Consider the following 25,476-nt stretch of genomic DNA (forward strand, 5'->3'; position numbering starts at 1 on the left):
TTTTCTCTTTGTTTTGTGCATGTAGTGTTTTTACTACGATGTGCCGTGGAGAGTTTCTGTTCTGGTCATATCTGTTTGGTGTTCTGTATGCTTCTTGTATTTGTATGGGCATGTCTTTCTTTAATTTTGGGAAATTTTCTTTCACGATTCTGTTGAAGATCTGGTCCATGCCATTATCTTGAGATTCTTCTCCTTTTTGTATGCCTATGATTCATAAGTTTGGCCTTTTTATGGTGTCATACATTTCCTACATATTCCATTCTTGTGTTTTCTTAAATTTTTCATAATCTTTGCTTGAGTGGTCTAATTTATTCACTTTATCTTCTAGTCTTGACATTCTATTTTCCATTTCATTCATCCTATTGGTGAGGCTTTCTCCTGTCATTCCTAATTGGCTTACTGAGGGTTTCACTTCTTTCTTCATTTCATCCTGAGTATTCTTCAATATTTCCAACTCTTTTCTGTATTCATTCAGAAGTTTATCCCTATCTTCTTTAAGTTCTTTGATTTCTTTCTGATTCTGAGTTTTTTTATCATATTTATAATTGTTCTTTTGAGTTCCATGTCCTGTGTTATCTCTAGGGGTTCTCACTATAACTCCTGTAGAGGACTATTGGCACTTGGTGGGGATATATTACTTTGGTTTTTCATTCTATTATTTTTTTCTCTGTGACTTTGACATGTGAATTTCTTTTGTTGTTTTCTGATTCTTGTATGAGACTCAAGCCTTCCTTTGTTGAGTTTAGGTCTGTTTCTTTTTGTAAACTTTATGTGCCTTTGTGGTTTACTTGTTGGGCATGAAAAGCTGGTTCGTCTAGGCTTCAGGTTCTTTCTTTTGATTTTATATTGGAGTGACAAAATTGCTTTCATCTTCAGGAATTCCCACAGAGGCCCAAGTCAGATGAGAATCAGATGTTCTCTGACTTTCTCCTAAGATCTGGATCCCTCCAGGAATGATTCTGCCCTCAGGAATTTGGGGGCTGGCCTGGCCTGGTAACAGGGCCCAGGAAAGATGTCGGTCTCAGGAAGCTGGTGACTGTGTCAGCCAGGGATGCAAAGGGAGGTAGGCACAGGAAGATGCTCCAAGGGCTAGTGGGGACTGCAGGGAAGAACCGGGTTGGTCTGGATGTAAAGGATCAGGAAGCTGTGGGGACTCTGGGTCAAGAGGTCACCCCCAGTGTCTGGGGTGCCAAGACAGGAAATGGGCCAGTACTGAGGCCAAGAGGAGAGATGGGGGGGGGGCTGTGAGGGTGAATGAGGTCTGGGGAGTCAAGCCATGGTGGGCCCCTGCTCGGCTTACCCAGGAAAGATGCTCCAGGCAGTCAGAGGCTGTGCAACCCAGGAAGGCAAAGGGAGGTGGGGGCGGGGAGAGGCCCAGAAGACTCCTGGGGACTGCAGGGAGGGATTGGGTTGGTCTGGATGAAAAGTATCAGGAAGCAGTGGAGATTCTGGACCTGAGTTAGTCCAGGAGTCTGGGGTGCCAAAACAAGAAATGGGGAGCTGGGAGGGTGAATGAGGCTGGGAGAGTCAAGGCACAGTGGGCACCGTGGGACCAATCCAGGAAAGATCCAATTAAATTTTTTTAAATTCAAAACAAAACAAAAGAATGATAGGCCAGAAATCATTTTTAAGTATTTTCAATTTATTTTTATTTTATGTGTTTGAGTATTTGCCTGCATGTATATAATTATGTATGTGCAAACCTGCAGAGTCCAAAAGAGGGCATCCCATCTTCTGGGACTGGAGTTATAGATGGTCGTTAGCCACAATGTGGATGCTGGGGACCAAATCTGAGTCCTCTGCAAGAGTACCAATGCTCTTAAGTGTTGAGCCATCTCTTCAGCTCCCAGAAATATTTATAGTTTTTTTTCTTCACATGGAAACTTTCTTAAAGATCAAAAGCCAGAAATAATTATAGACTTTGGCTGTAATTTTCTGAGTTCATTCTTTTGTTCATTTGCCCATTTCCTTCACATATTATCCTGTTCACTTAATTAGTATATGTTTGTTTTTGAGACAGGGTCCCTTGTATCCTTGGCTGGCCTAGAACTGCTATGGAGACCAAGCTGGCCTTGAACTCGCAATGATTCTCCTAATTCTGCATCCTAAGGGTTGGGACAACTAGTGAGTGCTAGCATGCTCAGCTTGCATATATTTATTAAGCACCTACTATTCACCAAATACTGTATAAAACATGTAATTTAGCAGTGGGCTGGGGATATAGATCAGTGATCGAGTGCTTGCTTAACATGCCCTGCATTCCATTCATAGCAAGAAAGGAACAGGGAGGAAGGAAAGGAAGAAAGAAAAAGAGAGAAAGAAAAAAAGGAAAAAAAATCCTGTTCCCATTTGAGCAAGTTAGGGATGAATAATGATTTTTTTTTTTTCAAAGGATGGAACTGGCTGGGATGGTAAGTTCAGCTCCTCATTTGAGCAATCAAATGCTTGGCCAGAGTCAAGCAACCAGGTTAAATCTAACCCAGTATTTTTCTAATCTGTCATAATACTGGTATGAAGTACAAGTAAATACAGCAGATCTTTCTAACAACATAAAACTCCTGGATATTTGTAAATGTCTAGCCGGTTAATTAATTCTCTAATACTTTCCCCCTACTTTTCATATATATTTTTGCTACCAAATTCCTGCCTTTGTGACACTTTTAGTCACCTTACAGAGTTGCTCCTAGTGTCAGGATGCTAAACCAAATCTTCACAGTCACCCAAATCGCCTTCTGCATTTCAGTTTCCTGATAGTCATGTGTGTTTCAAAGGCCCCATTCTGTTTTACAGCCACTACAGGAATTTGAAGAGGGCTTTCTGCTTTTTCATTTAAACTTGAGATCCTCTGGATAAGGTTTGTAAACCTATGGATACACAGGGAAATGAGTTATAAAGATGGATGATCCTGTTCTGAACGCTCTGTCAGGCAGGAAAACAACACTTTATTCAGAGAGGGAAGGAAAGTGTAATGGCCCACCATGTTTAAGTAGGCTTCATAAGTGTTTTAAAATTCCAGTGTACTTCAAGTTCAATGACTTACTCTTATTTTTAAATTCACTTAAAGCTGTCAAGTAGGCCCAAGTGCAGAATGCTTTTTACTTATTTGAAAGTACCATTTGATCTTACATAAACTAATACTATGTAGCACAATTTGTCTTGAGATTTTGATTTGTACATTTGTGTGTATGATTGTGTGAATGAGTGTGTGTGCTGTGTGTGTGTGTGTGTGTGTGTGTGTGTGTGTGTGTGTGATATGAAGGATCAACTTATCACCGTGTTTTCCCCTATCACTCTCCACCTTATTTTTTGAGACAGGGTCTCTCACAGAACCTGGAACTTACTAATTAAGCTAGGTTGACTGGCCAGCAAGCCTCTGGGATCTGCCTGTTTCCAACCCCAGTGCCTAACCTGAGGTCCCCATGATTGCACAGCAAACACTGTACCCACTGAACCATTTCTCCAGCCTCTAATTTGTACATTTTAAAAAAGGATCTGGGTTAGCAAATTGGCTCAGTGAGTAGAGGCACTTGCACCCAGGCCTGGTGACCTGACTTTGATCCCCACGTTCCACAAGGTGGCAGGAGAGAACCAACTTCTGAGAGTTGTCCTCTGATCTCCACACATGTACTGTGGCACACACACACACACACACACACACAAATAAATAAATAAATAAATAAATAAATGGATATTAAAAGAGGATCTGTCATAACAAAAATTGATAGGGAGGTGATAGGCATGCTGAGTAGCTTAATATAACCATTTCACAGTACATAACAGGTTATGTTGTGTAACCTAAAGATTTACAATGCTCAACTATATCTTACTTTTTTTGAGACAGGGTCTCTGTAGCCCAGACTAGCCTGGAACTCATAATAATCCTTCTGCTCGGCCTCCCTAGTGTTGGGATTACAGGTAGAATCCACACTGCCCAGATATATCTTGTTTTTAAAAAATAATTTTGAAAAAAAAAAGACAATCCTCTTATGTGCTAAGAATTTGGAATAAATTACTGTTCTTTGTTAAAATTTACTTCTTTACACATACTTACTTAATTCCCACTCTGTAACAGGCTCATGCTACTGCTGGCATGTGACAGTGAATGAAATTGTCATGTTTCTGCCCTTGGGAGTCACAAGGTTTAAGCATAGAAGAACTATAGTCAAAATATTTTCCAGGGACTGCAGAAAAGGCTCAGTGGTTAAGAGCACTGGCTACTTTTGCAAAGGATCTTGTTCAGGCTAACAACCATCCATAACTGCAGTCCTAAGGGATCTGACACCTTCTTCTGACCTCTGTGGGCATTGCATGCATGGGTGCACTTACATGCACACAAAACATTCATACATATAAAATAAAAATAAATAAATAAATAAATATTTTCCATGTCTTGAGGTATGCCTGCTCCTCCCAGCCTTCATCCTCTGACCTGTTTCCAGTTTGATAGACTCTTAACTTTGTATCATATGCTATATGACACATGGTGAATGCAGGTAGTTGTATGATGGAGATGTGGGTGGAAACAAGGGATTACATCTTTGAGAATGTATGTTTTCTTTTACTCCTTCTTTAAGATTTATTTTTATTATTTTTAAATTACATATACGCGTGTGTGCATGTGAGTACAGATGCCTGCAGAGATTAGAGTTATTGGATCCCCTGGAGTGGGGGTTGTAGGTTGTTGTGAGCCACCTGTCTTGGGTGCTGGGAACTAAACTACGACTTCTGCAAGAGCACACCCTCGTAATTACTGAGCAATCTCTCCAGGTCTTATGTTCTTTTCTTATATCCAGATTATATAACTTGGACATAATAAATTCTAATTCAAATGACTAAATTTTCATCTTGATCATCTAGAGAAAAATTGTATACCATTATGAATTTTTCCTCCCTTCCTCTCCTTTTTAAGCTTATCACACTAACATTTCCACCATCAAGCAATTTTTACTTTGCGAGGACTTACAGTATATGTCTCACACGTGTTCACGATTCCCCTCATTTTCTAGGGAAGTTGTCCTTCCAATGAGAGCCTCTAGCAGAACCCTTGTGCAGAACAAGTAGATGCTTCATGCTATTTCTGCCCCCGTGGGTGAGGAAACTTCTTTCTCATTGTGAGAGAAGAAGAAATGTTTAAATTCCACTCTCTAGGCAATTTTTACAACTGTTAAGAATAGCTTCTGGTTTGAAAAACGTGGTCTGATTTGTTAAGCTTTCCCATATTTCCCATTTCCCATATTTCCACCATATTTTGGAAAGCATGTAAACAGCTTAAAATATAGCATTCGCTTGTACAGAGAGCCTTTTGAACATATTCAGCTATGCAGAGCCTCCTGGCAGCCCCAATAGATACTGAAAACACCAAGTGTCACTTAGACAGCCCTCACCTCACCATAGGCTGCCTGTTGAGAGTAGTTGAGCCCAAATGGCTACTAGGTTTGCAAGCATATTTGTTTTAACTTTAAAACTATAAAGAATTCTTGAAATCATACAGAAAATAATACAGCAGACCCTTTCATCCTTACCACTCAGATTAAGATTGGGGGCAACATTGCCAGGTGTGGTAGCCCATGCTTTTAATCCCAGCACTTGGGAGGCAGGGGCAGGCAGATCTCGTCTCAGTTCAAGGCTAGCCTGGTCTACGTAGTGAGTTCCAGGCTAGCTGGTGGCTACAGGGAGACCCTGTTTCAAAAAGACAAAAAAAAAAAAAAAAAAAAAAAAATTGAGGGCAACATCCTAACCTAGTGAGAAACTAAAAAGAGAGAGACATGCCACAAAGACCCAGGGCCTCTAAAACTGTAATTGTCTGGGTCCATTTGGATCAGAAGCAAGCACCTCTCCTGTTCAGAACCCCCTTACAGGAGCATCTTACAGGAAAATAGTCAGTGTTTTGGTGATGACCCCACCATCAGTGAAAGATTAAATATGCTCTATTCTTGTTCCTGCTGAAGAAGGAGGTAGTATGACCAAACTGAAGAACATTTGCCACCTGGGAAGCTGAGGCAGGATTGCTTGAGCCCAGGAATTCAAGAGCAGCCTGGACAATAAGGGTGAGATCCAGGCCCTAAACAAAACAACCCACAAAATGAACACTTCTGCATGAATGCAAAAGGTTTAAAAGCCAAGTTCTGAGAAAAATAATGAAAAAAGTTAAAAGGACTAAGTTTTAACATGTAAAAAGAGGTAAATTTCAGTTTTATGGAAAATTTGGCACATTCCTCTGTATTGCCTGTAGAATTGGAAAGAATAAAAAGTCTTCAGTGGAAACACAGCTGTATTTGGAATTTTGGCATACGCACATGCATGTGTGCGTGCATGTGTATGCAGGTTCTTTTTTCAAACTTTTTATTTATTTAAAAGAAGTTTTTTTTAATTTTTAAAAATTTTATGTGTATGCGTGTATTGCCTGCATGTAGGTAAGTGCACTCATGCCGTGCAATACCCGTGGAGGTCAGAAGAGGCTGTTGGATCCCCTGGAACTGGAGTTACAGACAGTTGTTAGCTGCCATGTGGGTGCTGGGATTTGAACACAGGTCTTCTGCAAGAACAACCAGTGTTCTTAACTGCTGGGCAATCGCCACACCCTATTTACTTATTTTTATGTGTATAAGTGTTTCGTGTGCATGTATGTAAATGCACCATGTGCATGCAGTACCTGAAGAGGTCAGAAGAGGGCATTGATCGCCTGGAACTGGAATTACTGATGATTGTTAGACACCACATGGGTGCTGGGAACTGAACCCAGGTCCTCTACAAGAGCAGCCAGTGCTCTTATCCACTGAGCCATCTCTCCAACCCCTGAGTATAGGTTCCTATGTTACATAGACTGGCCTTTAATTTGCTTTGTAGCTGAGGCTCACCTAGTCTCTTGATCCTCATCCTCCTCCTCCATCTCCCAAGTGCTGGGATTACAGGTGTGTGCACCACAATGCCTGGCTGGAAAGCAAAAAACAGCATGCAGAGAAGTATCTAAATCATAATGTGCTTCCACAACATGGACACACTTGAATATCAGGTCAAGAAACAACATTTCAAGTCTCTTTTCCACTCTTTTCAGTCATGAGAACCACTCCTGACTTTTAACATCAGAGATTAGTTTTTTAAAAAAATACTTTATTTCTAATTTTTTTCTGTGTATGACTGTATTGTCTGCATGTGTGTAAGTGCACCTGTGTCATGCATTGCTCACAGAGGTCAGAAGAGGATGTCAGATCTCCTGTAACTGGAGTTATAGATGGTTATTAGCCACCATGTGGGTACTGGGAATCAAACCCTCTGAAAGAACAGTCAGTGTTCTTAACCGCTGAGCCATCTCTCCAGCCTCAGAAATTAGTTTTGATGTGGGAAATTTCTGATAATATGATCTAGGCCATAGAGAAAAAGCTGTATGGTTTATTGCTCACAATTTGTTGTTGTTTTTTTTTTTGTTTTTGTTTTTTTTTGTCTTTTTAAGACAGGGTCTCCCTGTAGCCCCAGCTGTCCTGGAACTCACTATGTAGACCAGGCTGGCCTTGAACTCACAGAGATCTGCCTACCTCTGCCTCCCAAGTGCTGGGATTAAAGGTGTGCGCCACCACGCCCGGCTATTTGATGTTTTTTTATGTGTTGATGTTCAAATTCACTGACCCCGTATTCCTTTCCCCAAGTGCTTGGATGATAAAATGTTTACTATGATGATGATAACAATAATTATACTTTTTAGATAGGGCCTTATTATATAGCCCATGCTGACCTCCAATTTGTAATCCTCCTGCCTCAGCCCACAGAGTAGCTGGAATTACAGGTGTCTGCTACCACAATGTAGCTACCAATAATATCCTAAAAACTAATTGAGATTGAGCAAACTGCTTGACTTCAGTTTCTGCTTTCTTCTCTGGGCAAGAGTTAAGAATGAAAGGGCAAGTATATAAAGCACTTAGTGTGCATGGTACCTATTACCTAGCAAAGGTGTGTGTGTGTGTGTGTGTGTGTGTGTGTGTGTGTGTGTGTAGTAAGGGACATGAAACCAGGGAATGTGTAATACATATCTATTTTTTTTTTTGGTGGTACTAGAGATTGAATCCATGGCCTTGTACATGCAAGTACTCTACCACTGAACTGTCTCTGTCTCTATCTTTATGTCTTTCTATATTGCACATTTTCAGTTTGCTAATTTTACTACTGTCTGATCACACAGATGGCAAAAGTCTCCATGTAGTGACTAAAAAGTCACCCAGTCCATTGGGAATAAGTATTGTTCTCCCCAATTATATACGGTTTGCCACAGAATTCTTTTATTTTTATTTATTATTTATCTTTTATATTTCCTTATTTGTTTTATGTGTATGAGTGTTTTGCCTGCATGTGTGTAAGTGCACCTGTGTCATGCAGTGCCTGCAGAGGACAGAGGAGGGCTTTGGATCCCCCGGAACTGGCGGTATGGATGATTGTTAGCTGTCATATGGGTGCTGGGATTCAAACCTGGGTCTTCTGCAAGAGCAGCCAGTACTCTTAACTGCTGAGCCATCTCTCCAGTCCAATACTTTATTTATTATTTTTATTTTATATGTATGAGTGTATTGCTTGCATGTAGGTAAGCGTTTCTGTGTCATGCAATGCCTTTGGAGGTCAGAAGAGGATGTCAGATGCCCTGGAAGTGGTGTTACAGATTGTTGTTAGCCACCATGTGGGTGCTAGGATTTGAACCCAGGTCCTCTGGAAGAGCAGCCAGTACTCTTAACTACTGAGCCATCTCTCCAGCCCCTGCCACAGAATTCTTAGAAAAGGTATAAGGGAAGCTGGAAAGATGACTCAGAGATTAAGAGCACTGACTGCTCTTGCAGAGAGGACCTGGGTTTGATTCCCAGCACCCACATGGCAGCTAACAACCATCCACATCTCCAGTTCCAAGGGATCCAATGCCTTCTTTTGACCACCACGAGTATTACATGACAGGTGCACTTACACACATGCGGGCAGTATACTAATAGACAGAAAATTTTTAAAAATTATAATAATAAAATATTTTCTAAAAAGTATAAGGAAAGTAAATTTGTGTTTGAGTCAGCACTAATTTGGTTTGTAGATTTTGGTCAGTCTGCTGAAAGTACTTTGCATTAGTTTTTGAAATGCTATTGGTCACACACAAGTAAGCAAAACTGGTAAAATTGGAATGAAGACAGTGAATTACATTGACGTCAAGTTTCGTGGTTGTCATATTGTACTATAGTTAAATAATATGCACCATTTGGAAAAGTGGGTGAAGAGTATTTAAGATCATTCTGTATGATTTCTTACAATTTCATGTGAATCTACAGTTATCTAAAAATAAGAGTTAGAAAAATACTCATGGAGCTATATACCATGAGCCTAAGGCTGTCTTAAGCTCTGGGAATACAGAGAGAAATAGCAAGATGCATTAATGTGCTGAGATGAAACAAGGGCGAGAAGGGGCTACTCTTTAATCTCAGCACCTAGGAGGTAGAGGCAGGTGGCTGGCTCTCTGAGTTCCAGATCAGCCAGAGCTACATAGTGAGGCCCTGTCTCAAAAAATAAACAAAATAGAGCAAACAAAAAGCCTGCTAAAATACTGCAGTAACTAGCTTGAAAAGATTCACTAAATATAGAAATGATTATCCAGAGAGTCTCCATGTCCTCAAGGAAGGATAATCAATTTCATCTTAAAATTTTTTATTGCATTTATTTTGTTTGTGTATATGGGGAGGGTGTATATGAACCAGGGCACATGTATGGAGGTTGGAGGACAGCTTGTAGGAGTCAATTCTGTCTTTCCACCATATGGGCCATGGGGATTGAACTCACATCATCAGGCTTGGTTGTAAATGCCTTAACCTGCTGAGCCATCTTGCTGACCCTCGGTCAGCATTTTTAAAAGATATTGACATACACACAAATTAGTAAGCAGCAATCCTTTGGCGTTTGGACTAAGTAAAAGGAATACTGTCCTTTCCATGAGGGCTGTCCGATGTTGGAATGGGACCACAGAATGGGAAGAGTGACATCCTACCATGAAATCTGTAAGGAGGCTGCATTCACATCTCTCTTTGCAATTTTAGATGTGCTTCTTCCCTGAAAAGAACTATATAATCTCATATGTTTTTATGATCCAGAGAAACTTTTATATTTTATATATCCAGATTATAATTTCTTTTGATGGTGTTGGATTCCTTTTTATTTACTAGAATTAAACATACATGACCCTCAGCTGATAGAGTAGAATTCATCTTCCAAGGGAGTATTCAAATTTTTTTTCAATATGATACATATTTACAAATATTTTTAATTTCCTGATATGGATCAGGTAGAGAGGGGCAGGCTGTTGTCTTCAGAACAAAAATTAACTGCATGCTGATTAATGTAGCATATAATCTATTGCTTAAATTAGGACACTTAAAAATTTGAAGCCTTTATATTGAGGTTTAATATACATGCATAAAATCATACATTTTTGTACAATTTAAAAATATATTCACTCTCTTTATTGTATATTATTGCATAGCATGGATAGATCTAGTTCATGTATTGATGATAAGCATTTGGGGATTTTCCAGGGTTTGGCTTACTACAGATAGTGCTGCTAGCAATATTGTAGCGTGTGTCTCCTGGTGAATGTATAAATGCATTTCTTTTGGACCTACACTCAGGAGTGAGATGGTAGCCCAGGAGGTTGAAAAGGAAGGCTGGGAGGTAGGTATAATAAGGGGAAGCAGGAAGAAGCAGAAACTAAGTAAAAACATTTGTCCAAAGGCACTGTCCAGTGGGTCAAATGGTTTGCTTTGTGTTAATTTTTTAAAATGCATTATTTCAGGTAGGCATGGTTATTCATGCTCACTTTTAATCCCTGTGAGATGGAGACCAGCCTGGTCTTCATATAGAGTTCCAGGCCAGCTGGGGCTACAGGGACACTCTAAAAATAACCTAACAGAATGAATGAATGAATGAATGAATGAATGAATGAATAGTAAACAAATAAATAGTTAAATAATTACATTGTTTCCTTAGCCATCATCGTGTACAGACTGCCATGGACCTGGAAGTGCAGCAAGCTCCTGATGAAGTCCATCCACGCAGGGTTAAATGCCGTGGCTGCCATCCTTGCCATCATCGCTGTGGTGGCTGTGTTTGATTACCACAGTGTCCAAAGAATCCCCCACATGTACAGTCTGCACAGCTGGGTGGGACTGACAGCTGTCATCCTCTACGTCCTACAGGTCAGAGTCTTGCTGTATTTATAAACAAGGTGTGAAAAGTAAAAGAGTTTGGAGACTGTAGCTGTTTTCTAAGCACTGTTATTCATCTCCATAATAGCGCTTTGTCTGAGGGGACGCTGAACTGCAGAATTCACAGTCTAGGAGTGTGGATGTAAGATTTCTAATTTGGACATCTGTAGGTAGGGAACTGTGATCTAACATCAAGGCTAGCACTGGGCTTTGATTTGCCTACTGAGTAAACAGGGATAGGCAAGAGCTATGGGTTTCTTTACCACATTCTCTGCTACTTTTCTAGATTAACTTTTATGAACAATGTGACTAATTTTTAACTTTTTGCTAGATTTCAAAGGAGTAATGATTAGTTACCATTAATTAATTAATTTGGTGTGTGTGTGTGTGTGTGTGTGCCTGTGCCACAGCAGCAATGTAGCAGTCAGGGGGCAATTTGTGGGAGTCAGTTCTCTCCTTCCACCATGTGGGTCCTGGGGATGGAACTTAGACTGTCAGGCTTGCAACAAGTGCCTTTACCTGCAGAGCCATCTTGCCAGCCCTTCCTTTTACTTTTTATAGACTGTGATAGTTATTCAGCAGTTTTAGTCACTAAAGTAAAGATTAATGTTCTGAGTCTTTTGGGTCTTCACCACTTGGTTGAAAAATCTTTGTAAACCATATTGACTCATTTTCCTTCCTTAGTACAGTATATATTCAACTTCCTGGTTGGGACATCATTGTGAATTTTACTTTTCTGTGGCTATAGGAGTAAGGTACTGGAGTGGATACACAAAACCTGGCTTATCCTAAACACATGGCCCTTTTAAAAAGTAGGATCTCTTACCAGACATTTGTCATTTTTCTTCTTAAAGAAAGCTTTTGAAAATCTCAAAACATGATGAATTTTCATTAAATAAGGATTAGCCAGGCATGCTGGTGCACACCTTTGATCCCAGCACTCAGGAGGTAGAAGCAAGTGGATCTCTGTGAGTTCAAGGGCAGCCTGGTCTACATAGTGAGTTCCAGGTCAGCTGGGGTTACAGGGAGACCTGACTCAAAAAAAATTAATCTCTATAGACTTTCTCAGTTATTTAAGTCCACATTAGCTAGCCAGGAGGTAGGGTTAGGAATGGAAAAGAATCAGACAGGAGGAAGACATAGACAAAACCGAACAAGGAAAATAGCTCTAATTGGATGGCTGAGATCACTGATCCTCAGGTTCATTTCCCTCAGTGTTCGCACCAATGGGTCATATCTGGGAGGTAGGTTCCTCCTTTGCCACCATGGTGGGTCTTCTCCCCTTAGGAGTGATGATGATAAGGGCAGGAGCCATAGGGATTTGTCCATTTTCGGGGACCTATGTGGCATGCTGGCATCTCTGTAAGACTCTTGTCAGCTCCATATTCTGCTTCTAAAGGTAGTTCCCTTGGCTTTCCCTATTCCAAGGCAGAAGACAGAATGCAGCTATAGCCTGCATGTTGCCAAGCATTCTACGCACCTCCCTTCTTCCTTCAGGTGAGGTGTCTGGTACAGATGCTGAGGGCACAGGGGAAGTAACCTTCCTAGAATTCATGGCTAGTAACAGCTGGAACTCAGGCCCCAGCAATATTTGGTTCCATTATTTCCGTGACTCCCAGACTGACTGCCCAGCTTGTGTGTGAGCATCCTCAGTGAAGGACTGTGCCTCTGAGGGTCAGACTGAAACCACAAAAATTAGTATTTGGATTCCTATAAAGGTCTTTGTATACTGTACAGCTTTAGTTTTAGTTTTGGTTTACTATTTGCCTCATCACACATATGGTAACAGGCTCCACTTTGTAGATGAAGTGCACTGGCCCTGCATTTCTGAGTGCCATAGTTAAAATGGACTGAGCAAGATGCCTTTGCTTACTTACATGCCGACATGCTCAGACATCTGGAAAGATATGCACTAGATATGTTAGAAGAGGTTCTTTCTTGTGGCTGCTTTCCAGTCAGCTATTTTTCTTGTTTTACTTCTTGTTTCTTCTAATATTTCTTTAAAATTTTTTAAAAATTATTTTTATGTGTATGAATGTGCTACCTGCATGTATGTAAGTGTACCCATGTTGTGCAATGCCACTGAGATCAGAAGAGGGTGTTGGATCCCCTGGAACTGGAGTTAAGAACAGTTCTTAGCTGCCATGTGAGTGGTGGGAATCAAACCCAGGTCCTCTGCAAGAGCAGTCTGTGCTCTTAACTGCTGAGCAGTCAGTGCTCTTAACTCCAGTCCCTCTTCTAATATTTCTTTAGCACATCTACTTCTTCCATAATAGTGAGTAAATAAATAATAAAATGAATCAATAGATCTGTAAATATTTTCTTTATTAGACATGCCTTCTAATCAGATTTCTCTTTTTTAAAACCCTCTATTATTTCTTCTGTATCATAATATGTAAAATTAAGGGTATTTAGAAATTAAGCAAAAAGAGAATACTTATTCTAAACCCTAAGAGAGCCTCTCTCACTCTCTCTCTCTGTCTCTCTGTCTCTTTTTCTCTCAGATAGAATCTCATGTAGCCCAGGCTGGCCTCAAACTCGCTATATAGCTAAGACTGACTTTGAACTCCTGATCCTCTGGTTTCTATCTCCCAAGTACCAAGATTATAGGTAGGTGTGTACCACATACCTGGCTTAAACATCCATGAAATAACTAAAATGAGTTTCAAAGGAATATAAACTTAAATGCTTTTATTATTTTATATTTAATTTTTATTTATTTTTATTTTATGTGTATGAGTGTTTTGCCTGCATGTATGTAAGTGCACCCGTGTTTTACAAAGCCCATGGAGACCAGAAGAAGGTATCAGATTTCCTGGAACTGGAGTTATGGGTAGTTGTTAGCCAACATGTGGGTTCTGGGAACTGAACTTGGGTTCTTTGCAAGAACAGCCAGTGCTCTTAACCACTGAGCCATCTCTCCAGCCCCAAAAGGGAAGCCAAAGAGACAGCGCTCATTTGTGGGTGCTGGGAACTGAACCTCTGTTGTTTTGGTGGTTGGTCTTAACCTTTAACAACTATGCCATTTTATTTTTTGAAAGAAAGTTTTAAATACATAAACTATTCATTTAAGAAACTTAAGGAAAATAATTTATCACGGACAAAAATTCTACAAATAATTCTATTTGTTTTCTACTCTTGCCATAACAAATTACTACAGACTTAAATAATTACTACAAGCAAAAATAAAAGGGCTCAGTCAATCCGGGATAATCTCCCAATTATAAAGTCTGTAATCTTATTTACATCTACGAAGTACTTTTTTGCAGTATTGTGTAGTATAGTCATGAGATCTTTAGATTATGGTATGGACATCTTTGACTTAGGGGCATGATTTCACTCACCATAACTATAATAAAAAAGGAAAGAAAATATAAACGAAATGAAAACTAGTTGTTTAAGCATAAAATAATAAAACAGATAAACCATAGCAAGCCTGACTAATAAAACCCCAAATATACAATTCAGAATGAGAAAGATATAATCATAGACACAAATGATGCTGTTAGGACAGATTACTACATTTTAATATACAGCAATAAGAAATGGGGATACAGCTCACAGGAAAGAGTGCTTGCTAACCATGTATGAAGTCCTAGGTTCAATCCCCAACAATGCCTCCCAAATAGCTATAGATGATAATATACTTAAAAGTTTTAAGGAAAGACAAAAGGATCATTTTTTGCCAAATATAACTACCAAATTTTATCCAAGATGAATCAGGAAACCTATACAGATCAATAACAATAGAAAAAAGTGAGGTCATATGAAATCCATAGGTAAAAAAAGGCATCAGATCCAGACAGTTCTATACCTTTGACTTTAAAATTTTTTATTTATTTATTTTATGTGTATGAGTGTTTTTCCTACATGTGTGTAAGTGCACCATGTGTGTACAAAGCCCACAAAGGCCAGAAGAAGGCTCTGATTTGCTGAAACTGAAGTTATGGTTATTAGCTGCCATGTGGGTGCTGGGAACTGACCCAGGTCCTCTGCAAGAGCAGCCAGTGCTTTTAACCACTGAGCCATCTCTCTAGTCCCATACCTTTGATCTTTAAGAAACAAGTACTGCCCAGGTATGATAGCACACACTTAATTCCAGCGCTTGGGGGCAGAGGCAGGCAGATCTCTGTGAATTCGAGACCAGCCTAGTCTATATAGTAAGTCTCAGGCCAGCTAGGGCTACACAGTGAGATGCTGTCTCAAAACAAAAACAAAAAAAGAACAAGTACTTTAAACTATTCCAGTATACTGGAAGAAAGTGACCTGACTACCTTATTGTATATTATACATCTGCAGGACACAACTCTGATTATAGTCATCATTGCCAACATCTAACAGAAGTAGAGAATTTGGAAAGATAGCTGGATGTATGACTAGCCATACATAATTTAAGAACTTTGGCCATACTAGAAATAAACACCTTATAAAAATACACCCTGTTTGGACTGAGGGGATGGCTTAGTAAAGTGCTTGCTGTGCATGCTTGAAGAACTGAGTTTGAATCCCTTAAACCCATATAAAAAGTCAAGCATGTGACAAATGGCCAAAAAGCAGAGAGTAAGAGTTGGAAGAGTGTGAGTCCTTGGTCAGGTCTCCTATATTGAGGTCCACCCACCCAGGGCTCAGGGACCATTGCAGAAGAGGGAACAGAAAGATTGTAAGAGCCAGGGAGGAGGTGCATGACCATATGGAAATAGTCCTACAGGCACCTGGGACCCTTCTCATACAAACCTACAGCAATGGTGTCAGCATGCACAACAACCATGCAAACTTAGGCAGACAAAAACCCAGCACAGACCTGTGGAAATAAACAGCAAGTCCCAATCTTAGTCTAAGAATTAGTGGCAGCCATTCCTGCTGGGTGAGGAAGAGCAGATCTTCTTGAAGGGAGAGACCCTAGATAGGCTAAATAAATCCTGGTGGATGAACTTGTACTGAGGGACATCTTGGGACAGTAACTTTACATAATAGGCCTTAATACAAGTGACAGAATGTATGAACTCCAGTGGTTGGGGCTTTGGAAGGGTGCCAAAGGGGAAGGAGATATAAAGATGATTTTATGTATGAAATACACAAAAATTCAATTAAAATAAAAAAAATTAAATTGTTAATTTAAAAAAAAAGCCAAACACAGTGTATATGTCTGTGACCCCAGTGCTTGAGGGAGGGTTGAGACAAGCGGATCCCTCCAGCACACTGGCCAGCCAGTCTAGCCAATTCTAGGTTCAGTGAGAGGTGCTGTCTCAACAAATAAGATTAGGGGCTGGAGAGATGGCTCAGTGGTTAAGAGCACTGGCTGCTCTTCTAGAGGACCTGGATTTGATTCCCAACACCCACATGATGGCTAACAACCATCTGTAACTCCAATTCCAGGGTAATCCAATGCCCTCTTCTGACCTCCATGGGCATTCCATAACACAGGTGCACTTACACACATGCAGACAAAATAAAACACAAAGTAAAACTAATAAATACACACAAAATAAAACTAATAAATAAAAAGTGTTTAAAAATTAAGATGAATGCCGGGCATGGTGGTGCACGCCTTTAATCCCAGCACTTGGGAGGCAGAGGCAGGTGGATCTTTGTGAGTTCAAGGCCAGCCTGGTCTACATAGTGACTTCCAGGCCAGCTGGGGCTACAGGGAGACCCTGTCTCAAAAAGACCAAAAAAAAAAAAAATTAAGATGGATGATGATAGAAGATGACACCTAACATCAACCTCTGGCCTCCACATGCAAACACACACATGTGCACAGACACCTGCATATCCGCATGCACACACTGGCACAAACACATACACAGAAACCATTTATAATATGGATCAAAAAAGATACTAAAGAATAAACTGAACACCAAAAAGCATAATATCTGTATGTGGAATATGTAAAACACTATAAAGTCTTATTAGGAGGCAAGGAACATATTAGAGAGATACCATAATACTGAAAGAGAAAATGAATGTAGAAATAGCTTTCCCTGAAACTAATATCTATGATTAATATAACTTTCCATTTAAATATTAAAAAAACTTTATGCAGAACAAATATCCAAAGACAAGAAATTTAGAAAAAATATTTTACTATTTTTATTTTATATGTATGAGTGTTTTGCCTGTATGTATGTAAGTACACCAAGTGTGTGCAATGGCCATGGATCTCCTGGAACTGGCATTAGAGATGGTTGTTAGTGGGTGCTGGGAATTGAACCCAAGTTCTCTGTAAGAGCAGCCAGTGCTCTTAAACACTGAACCATTTCTCCAGTCCCCAAACCAAGAAATTTTTGAAAAAATAAATGAAAGGGTGCTTTTCTTGATTAAAATGAGTTACTAGCACAGGAACAAAACAAACACAGGTGGAAAGATTAGAGAAGACAGAAAAGTCCAAGTTTTATGTTATAATAATGCTTATTTAATAAATTGTGTACATTTTGGAAAACTGAACAAAACATACTGTATCATATAATAGAAAAAAATTTAGGCTAAAGGCCTAAATATAAAAATCAAAGCCAAGGATAAGAGGAAAAGCTAATTTATATGATAGAAGATAGGGGAGGTCATGGGTTGACAAGAAATCCAAAAGTCATAAAGGGGAAAAATACATATTTACTACATAATTTTCAACAGTGTATGTGACATATAACATCAAAGTAAATGGAAATAGCACAATGAACTGTGGGAAAAGACACATGTTTTCTGTGAATGTACAAGCAACTCTAACCATTAATAATAAAAAGGCAACCAAATAGAAAAGATTTGGGGCTCAGCAGGTGAAGGTGCTTGCTGCTAAGCCTGATGACCTGAGTTTGAGCCCCAGTACCCACATGGTAGAGAGTGAAAACTGACTTTTGTGGGCTGTCCTTGGACCTCCACATGCACATCATGGCACACATGCCCCTGTATATAAGTTCACTTGAGAGAATGGCTCCTAGTTTATCATGATTAAACAAAATCATTCTGTAGTGTTGCTAGAGCAGCTAGAGCCTGTGGTAGAGTGCCACTAGAAAGCTAAGACTCTTCAGATCACTGCTGAAGTGGAGCATAGGAAGCAAGAATCAGAGTTGCATTCTGAGGAGCAGTAAAGGAAAGACTGTGTCCACAGCAGTGCCATCAAAGTGGGACCTTACATATTTCACCAAGTGGTCACTGTGGAAGGGCTTACCAAAAGTTGAAAAACAAGGTTGGGTGTGGTGGTGCATGCATTTAATCCCAACACTCAGGAGGTGGAGACAGGTGAATCTCTGTGAGTTTGAGGCCAGTTTGGTCTACATAGCAAGTTCCAGGCCAGCCAGAGACATGTAGTAAGAGCAGGTTTCAAAACCAAACAAGCAAGCAAGCAAACAAATAAGAATAAAAAGCAGGTCATGGCTGGACAGATGGCTTGGCAGTGATGAGTACCGGCTGCTCTTGCAGAGGACCTGGGTTCAGTTCCTAACACCCACATGGCAGCTAACAACTGTCCATAACACTAGTTCCAGGAGATCTGAGACCCTCTTCTGGTCTTGCACAACATGGGTGCACTTACATACATACAGGTGACTCACACATGTTAAAAAAATTAAAATTAAAAGAGAGTAGCTCAGTGGGGATCAAAACAAAGTAAATAAAGAACAAGCATAGGTCTATAATCCCTGTTACTCAGGAAGATGAGGCAGGAGGACCGAAAGTTCAAGGCCAACCCAGATAACTTAGTAAGACCTTGTCTCAAAATAAAAAGTAAAAAGAGGGCTCTCGAGGATGCAGCTCAGTGGTGTGGCATTAACCTAGCATGTGTGAGGTCCCTAGGTTAAATCCTTTTGGTCTTTGCAGACACCTGTACTTACACATATACATGCCCACATAGAGTCACACAAAGTGTATGCACATAATTAAAATTTTTTTAATTTAAAAAAGTCTCAGTGATGGGGCAGGCAGTAAAATGGGAAAGCAGTTTTGCTTTTTCAGTGAAGATGTTTAAACATCACTGAAGGACAGTCCTTGGGGCCATCTGTTGATGGAGAACAGGATGCCACACTCTCCAGGGGTCTCAACCACACCACAGAGCACTTCCCTCTGAGGCTTGCTCCTGCGCACTGTATCTATCATTTCTGAGGTCTGTGTATGCTCTTTTGACTTAACTCAAGGAACAGTGAGTTCCTCTCCGAGCATGAAAAGAGAGATTGTCAAGACTAGATGGTTTCGCTTGAGACCTACCGAAGTTTGGGTTCATTTTTCTCCATATAGATTAATTTATCTTCACAGCACCAGCCCCTGAATTGTCCCTGCTCTTGCCGTCTACCTGCAATGCCTACCTTGTCACTGGGTCCTTTCCTCTGCATCCTAGCCAGTGCAGGAGAAATTGGAAGTGTCTGAGGTAGAGATAAGAATCCTTGACTCAGTCCTGTTTTGAAGAGCTTCTGCTAGCTCACTGTGGAGTACACATGCTTCTGTCTCCAATCTCTGTGAAAAGCCGTCATTTTTCTTTGTACTATAAGTGATGACTGGATACTGAATTTTATCGAATGTTTTTTCTGTGTTGAGATAAATATAATTTCTGTTCTTTAATCCATTAATACAGTCGGTGTCATCGATAGATTCTAATTTTAAACTCAGTGAATTAAGGCATATTTTGTCATTTAAAGATTCTCTGTGCTCTGAAATGTCTGGATTCTTAGTTTCTTTTTTCTTTGTGCTCATGGAGCGTCTCATAAATGTGATTTCTCAACACTTCTTGTTTTGTTTAGAGGGAAGAATGTTGGTTGGCAGAGGATAGTCAGTGTTTACAAACACAAGGTTTGCTATCATGGAGACCTAGTTTGAAGTCGGTTCCTGCATTTAGGAGCTAGTGACCTTGAACAATTTATTTAACTTCTCTGGATTTAGTTGGCTTACCTACAGAGCAGAACTCCTGATCCTTCACAAACTCTTTAAGAATCAAAACCAAATCATGCATGAAAAGGCTCAACTCACAGTTCAGTACAGTGGAATGGTGTGTTAGCTGTGGTCACTAGAGTACAAATCTGTGGCAGTCTCCTTTGTCACCTAAAGATGGTAGCTTTCGTGTGTACTACGGGCAACGAGTACCCTCATAGTTGAGAGCATGCATTTTACATCAGTGAAATTAATTTATTCAGAGAAGTTAAATATTTGTTGCAGCTAAGCACCATCTTAAGGAGGGACATAGATTGTTCCACAAGACAAATGCAAGGTCAGAGAGACATGTTCCCTGGCATTGTGATGCTTGCAGAGGGAGACAGGTAACAAGTATTTGGTAAGACAGGTTGGGTATGGCATGTTCTGGGAGAGCACTTATTTGGTAAAGGGGATATAGGAGATCACATCAACACCTGAGCTGTGAGTGAGCCTGGGGTTGAAAGCTCAGAGAGTCGTCTAGGTGATTGCTGCTGAATGAATAGGAAGGAAGAGAGACTGCTGAGGAGGTCTGGAACATGAATTGGCAGCTATACAGGCATCAATACAGACAGTCTAGTTGAAGGTGTTTACTAAGGTTCAGAGGAGAGATGCTGTTGGTCCGGGGCTGGGTGGGGGAGAGCAGGAGCAGTGAAAGACAGTGGATAGATCCTATCCATTTAGAAAGTAGATTTGGAAAGTAAATGACAAAAAGAATGAGAGCCAGTGGGAAGATGGGGGTGTGGGCAGGGCTTGAGGAATGTGTGATACTACAGAGCAGATTTGCAGAAAAGATCTGGAAATTGTGCAGTGGGATGGGTGGTGGGAAGTCAGTGGTGATCTTGCAAAGTAAGTGCCTTGGTGGGCAGAAGCCAGATTGCAGTGGAATGAAGAGGAGAAAGAAGGTGAGGAAGTAGAGTCGCTCTGTCAGGCTCTCGGGGTAAGCAGGGAGGGGAGAGCGTGGGCAGTAAGTGAGTAGGGCCAGGAGCCAAAGTTGCTGTTTTGGGATTTGGGAGACTATTTGGGTGCTTTTTTTCCTCCCCCTGCTTTTTGTGAGAGAAGCTTGGGCATATAAAAATGCTGACAGGAATGGCACCAGAACAGGAGGGTATGTGAGGACTGGAAAGGCAGAATAATCTATAAATAGGCCTGTTCAGGAAGCAGGCTGCAGAGGGAGCTGGAAAATTAGAAGTGCAACACCAACTCCACTGTCACTGAAGAAACCAAGGAATCTCTGGGCTGGGTTGGTGTGTGGTTTGTTTGGTGTGCTGGCAGGACACTGAGGCTCTTCTCAGAAGCTGCTTCTGGTTGCCAGGAGGTGGTGACAGGAGGTACCTACCTCCCCGGAGTTGGGAATCTGAGGGTAGAGAGAATGGAGAAATGGATTAGCACACGGCACTGCTAAAACGCTCCCAACCATGAGTTTCTAGTGATGCACCTTCTCTGTGTGTGATTTACTGCAGGCCTGGCAGCCAGGGTTAGTCATGAGGACAGCTGAGCCAGGCTGGGGTACTGGGGTATAGCCAGGTGCATATGATGAAAATGGAGTGTAGCAGTGAGATATAGGATATCAGCTAGAGACTTAGCCACCCATTTAAGTGACTGTTACCTACTTTATAAAAAAAAAAAAAAAAAAAAAAAAAAAAAAAAAAAAAAGGATGAGCAGGTGCTGGAGAGTTGGCTCAGTGATTAAGAGCATTGACTGTTCTTGCAGAGGACCCAGGTTCGATTCTCAGCACCCACATGATGGCTAACAACTATCCATAACTCCAGTTCCAGGGGATCTGACACCTTCTTCTGTCCTCCATGGGCATTGCACGACACAGGTGCACTTACACACATGCAGGCAATACATTTATACACATTAAAAAAAAATGGTGAGCATCGTCTGTTGATGCTACTTAGAACCTTTTAACCTCAGAAGCAAGGTGCCATCTTGTTCTTGCATGTGAAGTACATACCTTGGGGATGATGTAAGCTAGAATTTCTTAAAGTCTAGTCACCAGAACAGCAGCATTAGCATCTCAAAGAAAATTAAAAACACAGGTTCTCAACTTCCATCCAGACTTGTGATTCAGGTGGATGCTCATGTTTGAGAACAGTTGACTAGAAGAAAAAGCTGTAACACAAGGTTTGGACACAACAGTAATCCTTTTTAAAAAGGTTTATTTTTATTTTATGTGTATGAGTGTTTGCTTGCATGTATGTATGTGTACCATGTGAGCACCTGGTGCCCTCAGAGGCCAGAAGAGGTTATTAGAGTCCTTGGAACTGGAGTTACAGACAGTTGTGAGCCACCATTTTTATTTTATGTGTATGAGTGTTATGCCTGCATGTATGTAAATACAACTGGGTCATGCTGTGCCCATGGAGGACAGAAGAGGGTGTCAGATCCCCTGGAACTGGAGTTATAGGCAGTTGTTAGCTGCCATGTGGTGCTGGGATTCAGACCTCCATCTTCTGCAAGAACAGCCAGTGCTCTTAACTACTGAGCCATCTCTCCAGTCCCATAAAAATAAATCTTAAAAAAAAAAAAGAATCATCAGGACATCCTATTAAAATGCAGGTTCCTGGGCCATCATCCAGAAATTCTGATGTAGAGGCCTGGATGGGGCTCAGATTTCTCCTTAAATGCTTCTGGTCAAATCTTCTATAAATCACACCTTAGAAACTGCTGGTCTAGGGACAGAGGGACTGTAATTTTTAGTCTACTAAGTTGTAAGTTGCCACCTTCACTTGCAAGGTAGTAAGATAAGACTAAGATGGTAAAAAAGAAATAAAGAATGACTATTATGAATTATCACAAATTATAAGTTTTCATCATTACATTTTGAGACATTTTCAACCAGAGTCCAACATTCTGTAATGTTTTTTTTCTTTTCTTTTAAAAGTAGTTTTACTTTGTTGATGAACTTCTTTAAAAGTAAAAATTAGATTTAAATTGCTAGAGTATTCTGTAAGTAAATTGAGGACTTCCTACCTACTGAAATCATTGAGCCCTCCAGGATTACAACAGACACACATGATAAATCAAGAAAGAAATGAGAAAACAGTAAGGATCGTAGGAGCAAACAAATGGCCAGGAAAACAAGAATATGACAACCACATGTTTCTTTAAGGAAAGAAACGGTGCCTCACAGAAAACCACCTGTGCTAAATCCCCGGCACTCATTTAGCTGACCACATTTCCATGTGGAAAGCACACCCTGAGCATCAGGAAGTTAGCCACCTGATACTAATAGAATCACTGAAGGAGATGCAGGAATATTTTGAAACACCAAGAGGGAACACTCTGGACAGTTTCCAACATATTCATACCTCCCTTTGTCAAGTGAACAGTAAGATAGGCCCAGCAGCCCATCAAAGGCTTTTGTGGTTGTTTTCAATTCATTACCAACACATACTGCATGCAGCAGATTCTAAGTTTTTCCTGCCTTTGTTCTTGTTTCCCCCTCCCTCAGTCCTTGTATTTCAACCAGGAAAGATGAAAAATTATGCTAATGAATTTTTCCCTCATTATTTTGTTTTTAAAAAATAATTGTTTTATTAGACTTATAGATTCTAAATCAGTACTTGGACAAAAGAAAGCTCTTTAAATTCAGTAATCTGATAGCAACCACATCATCTTTACTTGCTTGCAGAGAGAACACTTTACCAAGCAGGGGTATGGGACAAAATAACAGAACTGTGAAGGCCTCACAGGCCTCAGCTCAGACAGGAATCTGGCTGTCCTCCCTGGAGAGCGGTGCCCTGCTACGGATTTAGCTATCAAGGAAATGGAAGAACTTACGCAGCATTCATTTCTTCCTGGTGAAACACGTTGTCAGTTTCTCTCCACACGGCTTAGTAGGCTGACTTCGCTGAATAATGTGTCTTGATGGGTTTGGTTTTAGTGATTATAAATACTTCTTATTTCCCTTCATAGGTGGCAACCTTAGACACATAAAAAAAACAAACAACTAAGTTCCAGAATGTTCAGTGTAGCCTTGTCAATGGTACACAGACCAAAAAACAAAGCAAAACAAAACAAAAAAACCCTGGAAGTACAGAGAACTCTTAATAAATTGTAATAGCCTTAAAATAGAATATTGATTATTAAAAAGATTAAGCTAGATAAATGCGTTGAGACAAATAGGTTTCCCATCTCCAAGATACACTGTTAAGGAAAAAAAGCAAGGTGTCCCATGTATACCTTAAGAAAAAAACCCTGTGCTCTCTCCCACCCACAGGCTTCTCTCTTCGGGTAAGTCAATTGAGCTCTCCGAGCCTTGACTCCCCTAGCCTCAAGCACCCTCCCATCTCCCCCACCAGTTTCTCCTCCTAGCCTGGGTCCTGTCCCATTCCTTGTCTGGGCATCCCAGACACCTGGAGAACCACTACTGCTTCCTGATCCTGTGCATCCAGACCAACTCAGTTCCTTCTCAGGTCCCCAGGGGCGCTCTGGGCCTGGGCCCACCCACACCTCCCTCAGCCTCCCTGGGTCTGCACAACCCTCCAGCCTCTTTCCTAGACGCTGGGGTTGACCTTTCCTCTTCCTGGTCCTTTGCATCCAGACCAACCCACCTCCTCAGTGCAGTCCCCAGGGGCCCTTGGGGCTGCCTCCCACCCCTAGCTTCCTCTGCATCTCTGTGTGGCCAGCCACCAGCTGTGCTAGACCAGCATCTTTCCTGGGCCTGGCTCCCAGGCCAGTCCAACCCCCAAATTCCTGAGGCCAAAATCTATCCTGTAGGGATCCAGACCTTAGGAGAAAGCCTGAGAGCATCTGATCCTCAGCTGACTTGGGCCTCTGTGGGAACTCCTGAAGACAAAAGCAATCTGGCCACTCCAATATAAAATCAAAAGAGAGAACTGGAAGCTTAGACAACCAGCCTTTCACGCCCAAAAAGTAAACCACAAGGACACATAAAGTTCACAAAAAGAAGTAGACCTGAACTTGAAGGCTTGAGTCTCACACAAGAATCAGAAACTACAAAAGAAATTCACACGTCGAAATCACAGAGAAAAAATAATAACATGAAAAACCAAAATAACATATCCCCACCAAATACCAAGAGTCCTCTAGAGGAGTACAGTGAGAACCCATGTCCATGCAGGACATGGAACACAAAAGAACAATACAACCATGATAAAAGAATTCAGTGAATTTAAAGAACACACAAAGAAATCAAAGAACTGAAAGAAGATAGGGATAAGCTGCTGAATGAATTCAGAAAAGAGCTAGAAATACTGAAGACTACTCAGGCTGAAATAAAGAAAGAAGTGAAACACTCAGTAAGCCAATTAGAAACGACAGGAGAAAGACTCAACAATAGGATGAATAAAATGGAAAACAGAGTATCAAGACTGGAAGATAAAGTGAATAAACTAGACA

At 40.7% G+C, this 25,476-nt stretch overlaps 1 protein-coding gene across 2 annotated transcripts in view; it reads left to right on the forward strand.

Moving 5' to 3' along the window:
* LOC103751733 (cytochrome b reductase 1) overlaps positions 1–25,476 on the forward strand; it is a 55,833-nt gene that overhangs the window by 21,959 nt on the left and 8,398 nt on the right. Inside the window, exon 2 of one of the 2 annotated variants that reach the window (XM_008855246.3) lies at positions 10,999–11,207. The exons of the other annotated variant lie outside the window; for it this stretch is intronic. Within the exon in view, the coding sequence (XP_008853468.1) occupies positions 10,999–11,207 (209 nt within the window). The remainder of the gene's footprint in view (positions 1–10,998; positions 11,208–25,476) is intronic. 2 annotated transcript variants of the gene reach the window in all.

The sequence above is a fragment of the Nannospalax galili genome, unplaced genomic scaffold (assembly GCF_000622305.1).
Source record: "Nannospalax galili isolate Female #2095 unplaced genomic scaffold, S.galili_v1.0 scaffold346, whole genome shotgun sequence".
Classification (NCBI taxonomy): Eukaryota; Metazoa; Chordata; class Mammalia; order Rodentia; family Spalacidae; genus Nannospalax; species Nannospalax galili.